The 15,861-nt window shown below is 36.5% G+C and overlaps 1 protein-coding gene across 1 annotated transcript in view; it reads right to left on the bottom strand.

Annotated features, from left to right (window-relative positions):
• Window positions 1-794: 794 nt before the first annotated feature.
• Window positions 795-15,861, bottom strand: part of LOC306878788 (semaphorin-5B-like) — a 52,231-nt gene continuing 37,164 nt past the window's right edge. Inside the window, exons 12-22 of the mRNA XM_079431315.1 lie at window positions 14,608-14,725; window positions 10,586-10,770; window positions 8,090-8,233; window positions 7,618-7,765; window positions 7,306-7,534; window positions 6,019-6,237; window positions 5,765-5,935; window positions 4,633-4,773; window positions 4,509-4,547; window positions 4,212-4,420; window positions 795-3,320 (exon numbers count right to left, since the gene is read on the bottom strand). Of these exons, the coding sequence (XP_079287441.1) occupies window positions 3,159-3,320; window positions 4,212-4,420; window positions 4,509-4,547; window positions 4,633-4,773; window positions 5,765-5,935; window positions 6,019-6,237; window positions 7,306-7,534; window positions 7,618-7,765; window positions 8,090-8,233; window positions 10,586-10,770; window positions 14,608-14,725 (1,765 nt within the window). The 3' untranslated portion in view covers window positions 795-3,158. The remainder of the gene's footprint in view (window positions 3,321-4,211; window positions 4,421-4,508; window positions 4,548-4,632; window positions 4,774-5,764; window positions 5,936-6,018; window positions 6,238-7,305; window positions 7,535-7,617; window positions 7,766-8,089; window positions 8,234-10,585; window positions 10,771-14,607; window positions 14,726-15,861) is intronic.

The following is a 15,861-nucleotide window of genomic DNA, read 5'->3' as shown; positions in this document are numbered from 1 at the left end:
TAGTTCAGGAGGAATATCCTCTGAGCAGCTTTCATTAGTGGTGTGTCTGGAGGCCAGAGCAGGTCTGAGTTCAAATAGCCCGTCTGCTCTGATAACTCTCTCCAGCTGCTGGGTAATGCTTAGTTTCCTCCCATTAGAGAGGAAAACCTCTAAACGGCAAACAGCTCATTAAAAAGCCATATCACTTACCCACTGTTAGAACCGCAAACATCATTCATCACATGGAGCGAAATGAAGACTTTAAATACTCATATGCAGGCTCGGCCTCGAGGACACGACATGCGCAAGAGAACACAGCCGCTCTGTAATCAACTCTACAGTACCGCTAATGACCAGAGTTATTAACCTTTCCCTGCACTGGACAATCCTTCAAACTCAACACAACCACACATACATATCAATGCTAGTACAAACAGTCGATGGATGGATGGATGGAGTCTTTACAGGATAAAAGTGAAGTGAAGTGACATACTGCCAAGTATGGTGACCCATACTCGGAATTCGTGCTCTGCATTTAACCCATCCAATGTGCACACACACAGCAGTGAACACACACACACCGTGAACACACACCCGGAGCAGTGGGCAGCCATTTATGCTGCGGCGCCCGGGGAGCAGTTGGGGGTTCGGTGTCTTGCTCAAGGGCACCTCAGTCGTGGTATTGAGGGTGGAGAGAGCGCTGGACATTCACTCCCCCACCTACAATCCCTGCCGGCCCGAGACTCGAACCCACAACCTTTGGATTACGAGTAGACTCTCTAACCATTAGGCTACGCGTAAACTGACAGAAAAGTAAATTGTGGTGTTTTGACACCCAGCTGGATATTTATTTATTTTTACAATGTACAACATATAAAAACATAGCAAAAGTTCACAGTGTATAAAGGCAGTGTTCATGTGTTGGAAAATCATTTTCTTTTTTTTTTATTGCATAGAAAACCGTCTGCATTCAGATAATGCAGCATCCATGCAACATCAGCGTAAAAAGCGTCATCAGCAAGCGTCCAGCTCCAGCACACGCTTCGCTCTAATGCCATATTCAACATCCAACCAGACTGTCTGCGTCTTGCATTGAAATTCATATGGGCTCACTGGAAAGAATTAGCTCAAAATATTTCATAAAACATATTTTCATTAAACATGTACTGTACACAATTCCAGACAGAAAAAAAATAGCAACAACAAAAAAACCTGTAATAGCAAGAAATAAGTTTGAATCTGAGCACTCGTAGTGTACTGAAGACAACAGTTGCTGCTCTCATTGTTGTATGTAAAAAAAAAAAAAAAGGAAAAATCATCATTTGTGTATAAATATAATAATAATGCCAGCTACAAATATACACATACTTACAAACATACATCCCTTTAGATTCAATAGCACAGAACTGTTTCAGACTGCCATGATTCAGCAACAACTCATTTGAAATGATTGACCAAAATGTTTAGATTTTGTTATTATCTACTCATCCTCATGCCATTTCATCATCTCCATTTATCAGAGAAAAATACGTTTGACAGAATGTGTGAAACACTCTTTTACACAACCTTGTTTGAAAAAGTTTGAATTTATGAATTAGAATTTTTAAAGCTTTAAGGAAGTAACTTCAATTCCAGTTTCTCATTTAAAACTACTGCATGGTTCAGAGTTGGAATATGGTGCATAAGTCATACTTTTATAGCGCGGTTTTGTGTATTTGTGAGCATGACAGGCCCTGAATACTTAACAGTATGGAAAAGGAGCAGCATGAACATCCTTCAAAACATCTTCCACTGAAGGTGTTTTTTTCATGCACAGGTTAACTGTGAAAATGAGGTCTATTTTACCTCCTCAACTTGTCTTCTTTTAGACCAGTGGCAAGAAAACATCTAAAATACACATTTAAGAGTTTATTACATTTGATTGATTTGTGCCTGTAGATTTTGATGCATATCTTTAAAGGCTGTTTTCTCAGTGAGTTTTTCTCCTACACCGAGTCAGAAATCTCTACTTCAGCAGCACTTACATAAACTAAACTTTACAGTTTTATTTCTATCCAGATTCGGATTCATTTAACATGTTCCTCCTAAAAACACAGTGATTTTTTTGTTCTAATGTTGAAAGTATTTTATGATTTATGGAGTGATAAGAGATCTTCAAAATACCTTTTGTAAAAACCTGTCAAGTCTAATATTTCAACAAAATTAAACAAGAATTTTGAGCCTGGCTTTATCCCACGGTCATATTTCTGTTCTTTAAATATATGCAAATTAGTACATTATTTTAAATAGATAATGCATCATTTGCATATTTAATATAACATTAACATAACATTTCAGAAAACTTTACTGTGATTAATCAATTAAGGAAATCTAGTTGTTTTTTTCCATGTTTGCCTGTGATGTTTTGCCTTTAGAAAAGTCATAAATGTTTGTAATGACATAAGGTTGAGTAAACGATGACAGAACTGCCGTATTTGGGTGAACTTTCCCTGTAAAGTGTCTCCATATCCATAGTAACGGAGTGTGACGGCCATATATCCATGAGCTCTGTCTTTCATTGGACACTGAAGATAACTGACTCTTTCATGAGCTCATCCATACATCACTGACGTTAACCAGTCGCATTAAAGGTAATCCTGATTCCATGGATCTCACGTCCTTCTAGTTCTTGGAGTTCTGAAGCAGAAAAAGATGTAAACCAGGAACAAATAAGGGAAAGAGATGTTCGGCTTACTGTGAGACATCACAGCGGTCTGGAAGCCTTCATGCTTTATGACTCATAGCGAGTTCTGCGTTGCAGTTTTTCGATTATGAAAAACAACACAAAGACGCCAGCACATAAAGTAGTACGTCACAATTCAGTTTTGAGCTTGATCCCAGAATTCCTCTTGCTCCTTTGCATTGTAAGAAGTGTGCATGCTTTGTGAGTGTCAGTCTGTAGTTATTATGACGCATGTGATCAGCTGAACCAGTGATGACAGGAAAGGAAATGCTACAAGTAAACTACATGGGCCCATCTTATCCGAACATCCCTCCTGTGCATTTTCCTGCATTGTTGCAGATTATGCGCTCAGCCTTCCTGTGGATCCATGCATTTTCCAATGCATCTGCATGGACGGATGAGGGTGCGTAACCGTGGTCACACAGCCCTAAGAAAGCATGAGATGTGTGTCCGTGCATCAGCTGTGCATGTAGCTGCAGGGCGAATCCATGGAGGGGAAGTCGTATTTGCCCAGAGGAGACGGGTAATATGTGGTGGCGTAGACGTTGGTCTGCGGTAAAGCTGATGGGAAGAAGTTGCAGCTTTCATCCGGTGGAAGCAGGTTATTCTTATTCAGAGTCTGCGGGGAACAGAGAGAAAGCACAGAAAGTGAGCACACAAGATGTCGAAAGTCTCTTCAATATTTCAAAGGCCACAGCATGTTTTGCATCATGCTGCAGCGGTCCTGTGATGTCAACGCTCTGAGGGAAACGAGGAAACCGGAAAATGAGGAATGATAGAAAAGACGGATTCCTCTGAGACAGATTAGCGAAAGTCGCGATTCTCAACTGCTTCAGACCCTGATTTCACATCAGATGTCAAGTGAGCCCAACTTAGTGAAACAAAAGTAAATAATAATAAATTATTATTAAATAAAATAAATACACTATAATATAAAAATATTATAATTATTATTTAAAAAATAACATTATAATATTTTACTATGACTACTATATAATATTATATATTTTTTACAATATTATAATTATTTAAAAAAAATAACAAATATAATAATGTTTTTAAAATCAAACATTAGGGAGCGTTGTCATTCTCAACAGCGACAAGACCAGAATTATTTATTAAACAAATGTGAACTACTACTACTAATATTTTAATTAAATAATATATTAATTCACATATTATGTTAATAACATATTATATATAACAGAATAGATTTTTTATTGAAACATATATTTATATTATTATTCATAATAATGTATTTATAATATAATATAATCATGAACTGTCTAAGCCAGACAAAATGCACAATTAATAATGACTATTCTGGTTTTCTGAATTATAGGAATCATTTTCTCCTTCCCTTTAAAAAAAGTGAAATCCTGTTTATTTCTCTATAATAACAATATATGATTTTATTATCTGCACTTATCTGTATTGCGGTTGCAAACCACCAGTTAAGGACCACTGCTCAAGAGTAATACATAGAGACCACTGTGGCATGATGGGATACCTTGAACTCCATGGGTGTGTATAAGTCGTTCTTGGGCGCACAGCTGTTCTCTTTATAGTGTAGGTGGTTGGGGGTGCTGGGATGGATAACTGCGGATTCTTGAGGGGGTTTGCGGAGTCTCTGACAGTACACATACACCAGGACTGACAACAAAACAGCTCCCAGAAAACAGCACGCGCCAGTCAGCACCAAATGGAACAGAGAAAACCCTGCAGGAGACCAAAACAGAAAGAAATGTTACACTAGGGTCATTAGACACATCAAAACCCAAATGCTGGTGGATGATGGAAGATTTACCTCCACAGTTTGTACTCCTCTTCTGTCCCTTTGACAGCACTAGAATTAAGAAAATTAAGATGTGAAACAATACTGTAGTCTAAGATGCCAGGAAGAAACAAACAAAAAGAGGGAAAGTACTCACCTGCGCTCTCACTGGGCCGACACTGTCTCTGATCTGTGGAGTTTCCTTGGCAAGGGGCGGAGCTTATTTCACATGAGCGAATTCGGAGCTGCAGCCCCTCCTCGATACACTCCGCCCACTCTGACCACGCCCCCCACCCACCTGACACAGGTGAGAAAGATAAACAGAACAGTTCACAATTGTGTTATCTTTAGTCATCATGAACACAGTCATGCAGAGTATTTAAAGGGGAAGTGGGTGATTTCTGCAGCAATGTAGTCCCACTGAGTCACAAACAAATGAATCGGTTCTTTTCAGTGAATCAAAAATATATGAATGACATTGCCAAATGAATGACTCTTATAAGCTGTTCTGTTTGTAGTAATTCAAAAGAGGAACCAGTATGGTTAGTGTCCCGAACAAATGACTCATGAAAATGTATTCTTATTAGTGAATCAATCAAAACGATAAAGCACAGCCAATGTAGTCCAATTTTTTCCTGAACAAAATACTCTTAGTAAATTAAAAGCATTTAGCACAATTCCCAAACAAATGACTGGTACAGTCCAACTGATTCCTGAACAAATTACTCTTATGAACCAGTTCTTTTAAGTGAATCATACACATACAGTACAACTAGTTCAGACCAACCAATTCTCCAATGAATGAGCCAAATGAGTCTTATGAGCCAGTTATTCTTAATGAATCAAACACATCCAGTACAACTGGTGTAATTCAACCAATTCCAGATTGAATCATTCTTATGAACCAGTTCTTTTTAGTGAATCAATCACACACAAAAACACTTGCACGGTTCAATCAGTTGCCGAATGAATGGCTCTTATGAACCAGTTCTTTTTATTGAATCAATCACACACAAAAACACTTGCACGGTTCAATCAGTTGCCGAATGAATGACTCTTATGATCCGGTTCTTTTTATTGAACCAAACACAGAAGCACATTAGGGGTTTTGTCAGTGGCAAAAATATAAAATTAAATAAACCAATGAAACATGCTACATTTTTTATGTTGTTAGGTGTTGTTGAAAAAAAACTTTTTTTTTCTTGTTTCCAAATATTTATTCCTTAAAAGTACTAAACGAAATGAAATTCGTTTATTCTTTTAATGCTGCAATTCTGCGCTTTTCTCACCTTCACACTCGTGTGTGTTACAGAGAGCTTCCTCCGTGTGCAGGCCGATGCAGATGTCTCCAGAATGAGCAGGAGAAGGGTTAGAGCAGGAACGGGAGCGCTGGTAGTGACCGCCGCCACAGGAAGTAGAACACTGAGACCAGGAAGACCAGCATGACCACGCCCCCTTCACTGAAAAACAACATCAGTTATTACACTACTCCATTAACAGGGCATGAGTGACTTATTTAAGAGGATACAAGGCTCTCTCAGACCTGGGCACGGCTGAGTGTTGCAGTCCTGGTACTCGACCGGCGCTCCGCTGCAGGCGAATGGCGTGCTCTTGCCATCCGGTGTGGCGCAGGAGCGCTTGCGTGTGCGGAAGCCTTTGGAGCACTCTTTGGAACAAGCAGACCACGTTTCCCATGATGACCAAGCAGCTCCTTGAACTCGCGTCACAGGTCGACCCAGTCTCAACAAGTCCTCAACTAGACCTATACAAATATAAAAGTGTGCATACGGCTGCACAATTAATCTGAATCACAATATTTATTAGTGCAATTATCAAGGCTGTGATTTAATTAAATATATGCGTGGTGTGTTTTAAAGTCAACACTGTGTTTATTTATACATGAGCAGCTCATGATACAGTGATTTCAGCATCTCAGAGTGGCTCGGTTCACATGTAAATGTTGCTCCAAACAAACTCCATCTCTGCATCTGACCTGAGTTGGGGGCACTTATCTAACCTGCATTTAGGAATGCAACACGCTGCTACCATCTACCCATACAAATAATGAGAAGCGCTTATAAACCAGCTGCTGTCAACGAAAGTGAAACTTAACAGACTCCCTGCAATAATAAAAATAAAATAAAAGTTTGATGGTTTAACATTTGAAAATTAAGAAATTAAACCAGCCATAAAGATTAGTATTGTAAATTCTACAATTATAATTTTTTATAATTTTTCTTAAATACTCTTTTTTTTACAGAGAAATATTACAACAGTAATAATTCCTATTTTGTATTAACAACAATACTAATATAATTAAATAAAAACAGAAATATTAATGTACTACTACTACTAATAATTATATTTTGTTTTATATTTTTAGTATTTTTTTTATTATTAATATTTTTGGTAAAATACTACTACTACTAATAATAATAATTATTATTATTACAAATACAAAAATTTGGTATTTTTTGTTTAGTATTTTTATTTTATAATAATGCTAATAATTATTATTATATTATTTATTAAATTCTTATTTTGATTAATATTTTATTTGTTAATAATAATAATATTAATTACTAAATAAAAGTAAACAAAAAGATCATTATTTTCATTATCATTTTTACTTTATTTTTAATATATTGATATAGAATTACAACATTTAAGGTCAACATGTACCTACAAACAAGCAAACATAGAGCTCTTTTTTTTTTATTCACAATTTTTACCAGAAAAACAGCAATTAGATTGTTCCTCCAAATCGAGCAGCCCTATCTAACAGGATGTGTGCATATTTGAGTATGTGTCTCTGAGGCTCTGTGTGTACCGTCAGTCTCGCAGACAGCAGCTCCGTCACTGGTGGGACAGAGGCGAGTCTCTATCTTGCGTTTACCGAGCTGAAGGTCGTGAGGGTCAGCGAGGAGAGCCCTGCAGGTGTACCTGACCCTCTGCTCCTGTCTCGCCCCCATCTGAGTCACATTAACAGGGTACCAGGGTGTCCACGGGGTGGTCCGCCTCACTTCAGCACACGCGTCCAAATTACACGCCTTATACTCCTGCATACAGTAACACACACAGTTTTCACATCTTTTACTGATATTAGGGGTTTTTATTTTTTATGACCAGTTTAAGATCCTACCAGAGGGCAACCAGGACATGTGTTTCCGTTCTCGCAGGTCCGAACACGGGATTGGACTCCACCACCACAGGCAACACTACATTTGGACCAAGCGCTCCAGGAGACCCAGGACACCGGAACAGGACACAGATTCTTTTCATTACACAATCTGAATCACACACACAAATGAAACCGAATCATCTTCCAGTCAGCTCAAATAAACACAAGCTTATGATTCAGTTTAGTTAGACGATCAAACAAATGACTCTTATGAGCTGGCTCTTTTAGCGAATCAAAACCATAAAGCAAAGCTAAAGTAGTCCAACTGATTCCTTAACACTTGACTCATATGATTCATTTTTTTTGTAGTGAATTAATAGCATCTGAGTCCCAAACAAATGAAACTTAAGAGGATTTTCTCTTAATTAAATTGTATCAGATCGAATCAGAACTATAAAGCACAGCCTGTGCTCCATCTTTCCTCTCGTCTCACCTCTCCTCTCGTGCCTGACCCACACATATGCGTCCTCCATGTCGGGGTGCTGGGTTGTTGCAGGATCGCTGACGGACCTCAAATCCAATGCCACAGCTGGTGCTGCACTCGGCCCAGGACGACCAGGGAGTCCAGCCTCCATTCCTGAACAAACAGAAGCAGGAGTTAGCATGGATACCACACAATAACAGTCTGGTAGGCTGTCAGTAGTGCATTAAAGAGGCCATATTTGTCACTTTTTGCAATTGTATAATGTTTGTCAATGTTTCTTGAACTAAAACCACAGTAGTAACTTGTTTCATGACTATTTTCCACCTTCTCTCTGTACTTTTAAATAAATAGACTTCTATAAGACGTCTACATGTAAATGACCTTACTTATGATTGGCTAGCCTCTGTGTACTAATGGTAGTTTAAACTATCATTCATCACTGCAACTGCTAAATACTGTTTAGGTGTTGATATGTAAATGTGGGCGGTCATGTGATAATGTGCTCGGGGCTGTGATGTCCTGATGACATCACAATGATCCGTTCAGCTAACTAGATTTGTTTTATTATATATATATATATATATATATGTATATTTAATTTTAGTTTCAGTTTAAGTTTTAGTTAACTATAATAACCTATTTTAAACTATTTTATTTAGTTGCCAAGGCAAACATTTTTATTTTTAAGATTTTCATTTAATATTGAAATATTTTGTAGCTATATATCAATTACAAAATAATTTTTCATAGATTTAGTTAACAATAACTCCCCTGATACTAACTGCAATCTTCTGACTTTAGACCTGTCATACGGGTTTGAAACGATATGAAGAGTAGAGCAGGCACATGAGGGAACTGGGCACTTTTCACTGTTGCAATGTTTGTAAAGGAGCGAGAAAATCCCGTTTTCCAATATATTACCCCTTTAATAACAAGGACAGACTCTGGAGTCACGCGACTCCTTCTAAAGGCCCGATAATGACTGCACAGGATTGTGATCACAACTTTAGAGCCCGACAGGTAACATCAGTTTTATTAAACTTAACAGTAGCTTTCTGACAAAGATGTATTAGCAGCTCATTACTCATCTATTATAGATCTGCCACAGCTGCTCTTCTGCTGTTATACTGAAACATTGCATCCTGTTAGTTTCTCGCACCCAGACCGGTGATGTGTGTGTTTAAACAAGCTCTCTAGGTGAAGAAATAATTGGAACATTCATTCAGTGGCCGAAAGTGACTGCAGGATAATGGGACATGCAAAGAAGGAGCTGCTCCGCCAGAAACGCTGCATCAGCCGCTTGCAATTAATGAATAAAGCCGCGCGTTACACGCGGCACGTCTGCATCAGAGTTCAGGATTGATGGAGTCGAGGCCTCACTCTCTGCAGCTGTTAGTGCCTTTCTCTCACGGAAGAGCAGAATCAGACGGAATAAAAACGTCACACTTTTATGTACTTTGACACTTTGATTGGCTGTGATCGAAGACTTCAGGCTGATCTCTCTGGCCATCATATATCAGTCTAGCTGAACTGTTTACACCTGCCACTTCAATATGTGGAGTCCCAGATTATAAAGGCCTAGTTCATCCAAAAACAAAATCATTTACTCACTCTCTTACTCTTACAAAACCCATATGAGCTTTCATTCCCTGTGGATTGACAGTGAATAAGTGGATGCTGTCAAACTTGAAAAATGAGATGCACCAGTATATCCATATGACGTGTGCAGCTGTATACTTCAAGTCTTCCATGATAGTGTTTTGTGTGAAGAACAACTTTCATATGTACTACAATTCAAATGTTTTTTTTTTTAGAGAATTTAATAGTTTTTTGGGGGGGTTTTAGATAAATTTTATTCATTAGTGATGCATTAAATTAATCAAAAGTGACAATAAAGACATCTATGATGTTACAAAAGATTTCTATTTAATAAAATAGCTGTTCTTTAGAACATTATATTTATAAAACAATAATTGTGGAAATATTATGTTTTTATGCAAACTGCAAAATAGTAAGATAATAATAATTGATAATGTAGTTTAAAAAGCAACAATTGATAATAAATGTTTCTTAAGCAGCAAATCAGTATATTAGAATGATTTCTGAAGGATCATGTGACACTGAAGACTGGAGTCATGATGCTGAAAATTCAGCTTTGACCATATTTTAAACAACGCAACATAAGGACGAGATGTCAGTCAGTTGCGGTCGTTTCGCACTGGAAACGCCTTTGCCTTGCATAACAAATGGATTTTATTCGTTATAATACTAAGTGTAATTTAATTTGATGTTAAAATATGTTCTCTAATTTCAGTACAGGTTTTGGAGTCAGTCAAGCCATCTCTCATCTACGAGTGAAACGCGAGGCCGCAGTCTAAGTTCGCAGTTCCCCCGCAAACACCACATATCACACACAGGTCAAATTAACTACCTTTATAGGGTTTTGTATATTTAAACTTTAACAAGCATGGTTAGTTTACTTTAACAAGCATAAGGTAAGTGTACCTGGAGCAGTTGGCCACCTCGATGTTGGCCCCGACACACTTCATCCCTCCACACTGGGGTCGAGGGTTATCACAGGCCCGAGTGCGACACTGACATGTGCTGGTGCCTTCACCTCCGTCGTCATGGTTACAAGCCTGCCATGGTGACCACTGGCCAAATCCACCATCCTGGGTGAGGTTACGCTCCTATAAATGTAAATGCAAACAAGACATGTTTTAAGTACAGATTTAAGGTTTGCATGGAAACTCTTTGTACTCATTTTCAAACTTAATTCAGAATAAACCTCTTAGTGTACAGATTTTAACTTCCTTTTATAAATACCTTCAGTAGGTAACACTTTATTTTACGGACAATTCTCACTATTAACTAGTTGTTTATTAGCATGCATATTACTGGCATATTGGCTGTTTATTAGTACTTATAATTAATTTATTTAATGTGTTATTCCGCATGATCATATTTTTGATCCCTTAATCCTACGCCATACCTGATAACAATTATGGAAGTTAATGAGACAGAGGGACTATAGCACTTAAATCAGGGTTAGCTGTATTTTTGTATTTGTATTTTGGAATGTATTTTTCGATCAAGAAAGTTGATGAGCGTTGTCCAGATATTTTAGTTAAAGGAGAGGTAATAAATATTGTTGAACATTTTAAATATTTGGGTATGATTATGGATTCTAACATAAATTTTAAAAACGTTTTTTAAAAGTACAAGAGCAAGCTTGACGATCAGTGCCATTCATCCAGTAGTTGAGACCACAGAAGAGCTCAAATGTAATTCAAATTAATAGCAAAAGAAATTTCGAGCATCAACTTTCACTGTACTTCAACGGTATAATCAAAAAGGTCAAATGAGGGTTTTTCTCTGATGCATGACAAAAATTGTTAATGTAATGCTTATCAGTTTGCCCTTCTATGAATTCATAAAATAGCACTCCCCTTCAGCTTCCTCTGATGCCCCTGCGGCTCAGATCCACAGCTTCAGCCTATCAATGAGGAGGAAGCTCGAGAAATCATCAGTTCTGCTGTGGAAGCAGGGCAATAGCTATTAGTTAGTTTGTAGATAACTTGGTACTTCATTTGTAAATTTGTCGTAAGTTTTCCATAGTTTTCCAAGTAATTTGTAGTCGCATAATGATGTTTACTATTATTGATCCAACATGAAGCCTTTAAAACTGTAAACAATTCTTCATTTGTCTTTCTTTTTAAATATTGCAATAAATATTGTATCGTGGACTTCATATGCGATATTATCGTATCTAGGGTTGGGTGATGTCTACAGAATTGGTCTACAGTGAAACATCACGATGGATGATGACATCAGGGGGCGGGAAGGAGGGGGGGAGTTAGGAGGTGAATCCATATTCAGAAAGATACGGGAAACACATAACGATTGCTAACGGGTGCTTGTTACATTACAGTACAAGAAATTTCACTTACCACATAAACAGAGTAAGGACAGATGACTGAGGACGATGGCGAATGGTTTGCAGATCCTCAGCACCACTGACAAACATCTAATCTTGTCAAATGTATGGTAAGTAATCCATAGTATAAACAGAGTAACTTGCGCGATCGCGAATCTCGAAAGTGAAAGTGAAGCCACGGACATCGTCTATCGGCCCAACCCTAATCGTATTGTGAGATTTTGATATCGTTACATCCCTAATAAACAGTGTAAAAATAACTGTGGATTTTGGTTCAGCTGGATGTTTCAGTTTTTGTTTATTTTATGTAGCAGCAGTAATAAATTGCATTCCCAATTAGGCACAAATAAGTTAAATAAATAGTCATAAATAGCATATTTAAATATGTAAATAATATTCAGGAACTGTATGTAAAATCAATCAGGCAACTAAATAAGGTTGCAAAAGTTTGCATTAATTAACACAACAAACAGAGATTATCTTGATTAATGTTTGCATTATATATAAATAAATGTTGCATTATAAAATAAAAAATGAACAACAGTACAATTATAAATTAATATTTATAAAGATTAAATGCTGTAAAAATATTGACAATTTTTAACTCATGATAGTAAATACATTAACATTAATAATATAAATACTAATATTATTGTATAGAACCTTAATGTAAAATGTTACCATAGCTAAATATAATACAGTAACAGCTCTTACAGGTTATAGGTAAAAGTGCAGTGGACATGATTTATTAAGACAGTAGCAGCATGTTCTTTCTCTTAAAATGTAAATGTCAGCATCATTATATAATGCTAAAAGAAAGATTTTCGTGTAAAACACGAACTCCAATGCAATCCAATTAGCCCACTATTTATCCCATGTTAATTCTGACTAGAATCTTCCGTACATATTTTGTTTATATGCTTAATGTTGCAAATCACAAATATTTAGTAGTGCATACTGTGCATGTTGTAACTTAGTGTTGAATTACGCCATAACTATGGAACCAATACATTCTGCAAAAGTTTGAGAAAAGCACTCTTACTCACTGTCTCAACTTAAAGCTATAACTATGGAAACAACTGTTTTTTTCCCATTAGCATAATAGCAAGTACTTTTAATGAATAATATTAGTATGCAACTTGGGACAAAGCCAAAGCTTCCACAACGTTGTAGAAAATGAGGTTTGTTTATTATTGCTCCTCGGAGGATTTCAACCATCAAAGATAATAGGAAACGTGTGATGTCTAATTATGGACCTAATGAAGTGTCAAGAGGGAACAGGAGTGACATTGGCCAACCATCGTGCAGAACACCAGCGTGTAATTGACATTGTCAGATGAAGGGTTTGGATCAGCTGGGTCAGCCGTCAGGCTCTGTTTCAAGCCTCTTCATCAGAAATTTGATTCTTCATGACTAGCTCCAAAAAATCATAGGAGATTTCTGGTGTACTCAAAGAAAATAATACAGAATAGAATAGCGTAATGTAGAGTAGAACAGAATAAACACAATAGAATAAAACAGAACAGGATAGAACAGAAATGAATAGAAGTGTGTAGAACAAAAGAGAATATAACAGAATAGAAAAGAATAAAAGATAGAAAATAACAGAATAGAAGAGAACAAAACAGAAGCATATAAAATAGAAAAGAACAGGAAATAGCATCATGCAGAATGTAATAGAACAGAATACAGAATAGAATAGAACAGATTAGAGTTGTGCAGAATAGAACAGAATAAAACATAAACATAAAACAAATCAGAACAGAATACAAGCATGCAGATTCTATATATAATAGAATAGAAAATTATAGATTAGTATAGAAAATAAATTAATAGAGAATAAAAATCCAAATATAACAAAGCAGAATAGAATATAACAATAGAACAAACAAAACAGAACAGAAGAACAGAAAATTATATTAGTATAAAAAAGAATAAAATAGAATACAGAACAGAATCGAAGCATATAAAATAGAACAGAATAGAATAAAACAGAACAGAAACACATAGAATAGAAAACAAAAATTAAAAGAACATAGAATAGAATAGAACAGAAATAACAGCAGTGTACAGAATAGAACAGAACAAAAAATAATAGCAGTGTATAGAACAGAACAGAATTTAGAAAAGAATAGAAGAGAACAGAACCGAATACAAGCATACAGTATAGAACAATACAGAATAGAATAGAATAGAATTTAGAAGAGAACAGAACAGAACAGAACACAATCATATGGTACAGAACAATACAGAATAGAATAGAAAATGATAGATTAGTATAGAAAATAAATGAATACAGAATGGAAAATAGAGTATACCAAAGCAGAGTAGAATATCACAGAATATAAGAATATGACAGAATAGAACAGAACAGAAAATGATATATTAGTAAAGAAAATAATAAAATAGAATACAGAAAAGAACAGAACAGAGGGTGTTTTGCTAAAGATAATAATCAAAGTTACAGGAGACTTATTCAAAAATCTATTTAATCTCACTTCTGCATCGAAGAAACACCTGAGATAATAAAGAGATGGAATTTGTGATTTTTGTTTTACGTGTGATGATATTGTCTGAAAGCGTGTCTTACAGGGCACTTTATGATGTCTTGGCTCCACTGGCTCATGTTGGAACTGTCCTCAATCGTCGTACAGTGCTTCTGTTTCCGGTCCCAGCCGCAGTATGGATCCCTGGCACCCAGACAATCCCTACGATCACAAAATCACACATCAATGACAAGGTCTTAATAAATACCAGCATAAAAAGTGTCCCGTCCGCTCATCAGAGCTTCTTAATGACACAAGAGAAAAAGGAGAGGAGAGATTGGGATTCAAATTAATTGTACAGGATGTTGCAGACATTAATAACTGAAGAATACATATCAGTGCAAAAAATATTAAAACTAATACCATCCTTCTCACACTGATCACTAAATCTCAAGGGAATGCTTTGCAAATGTTGTCTATAATCTAAACATCACTTAGATTTATTATATGATCAAAGTCAGAGACTGAGCTGAAGTGTAAATATAATCTAAGCATCTGATCAGAGCGTACAGTAACTACAGAGAAGACACAATAAACTCAAATCCTGCTCTGGGAGATAAACAACATCTGACAGCACCTCTGGGGATTTATTAGAGATAACAGACTTATCATTTTCTTCTTGTGTCCTTTGGGTTCAGTGGAGTGAGACTGTGTGATTAATTCAAGAGCATGTTTCAGTATTTTAATGATGTGTCATTCTTAAGAAGGACAAAGTATGAAAAAGCAAACAATGCAAATTACCAGTAAATTACAAGCACATGCATACAATCAAATATTAACCAGTGTTCACAAGTTTGGATCCTTTGTTTTTTGAACAAAATTTGAACAAAAAACAAAAAGCATAAAGAGAATACATTTACATACATTAAAGGTTATATAAAAGAATAATTACATGACTAAACTCTATAGATGAGAACTAGTATAAAATAATTAGTTATTTGCAACATCTTGTGAGATCTGACCTTTGGCCACCTGGGTGTATGTGTGCGTGGGGGAGAATATGTAATGAAATGACTTTTTTCCATTGCATTGGCATGCTAAACACGGAGCGGCTTCACAAACACAGTTCCATCACATCCCATAACAGCTTGTAACATCAAACGTGTCTGCCTCGTGCACCTCCGAGTGTTTGTGCAACAACATCTGCGGCAGGAAGTCAGGAAGAGAGTCTGAGGATTACGGTCCTCACATAAAGACCCTCTCCTACCTCTAAAATAATTACAAACACCCTTGAATCATAAGCACATGTGCCTCTAAACTGACAGATCACATGGAAAACCTCTTCTGATGTGACATGC

Source organism: Barbus barbus, assembly GCF_936440315.1.
Source record: "Barbus barbus genome assembly, chromosome: 13".
NCBI lineage: Eukaryota > Metazoa > Chordata > Actinopteri > Cypriniformes > Cyprinidae > Barbus > Barbus barbus.
The sequence above is the reverse complement of the archived record's forward strand: the minus strand, read 5'-3'. Positions and strand labels throughout refer to the sequence as shown.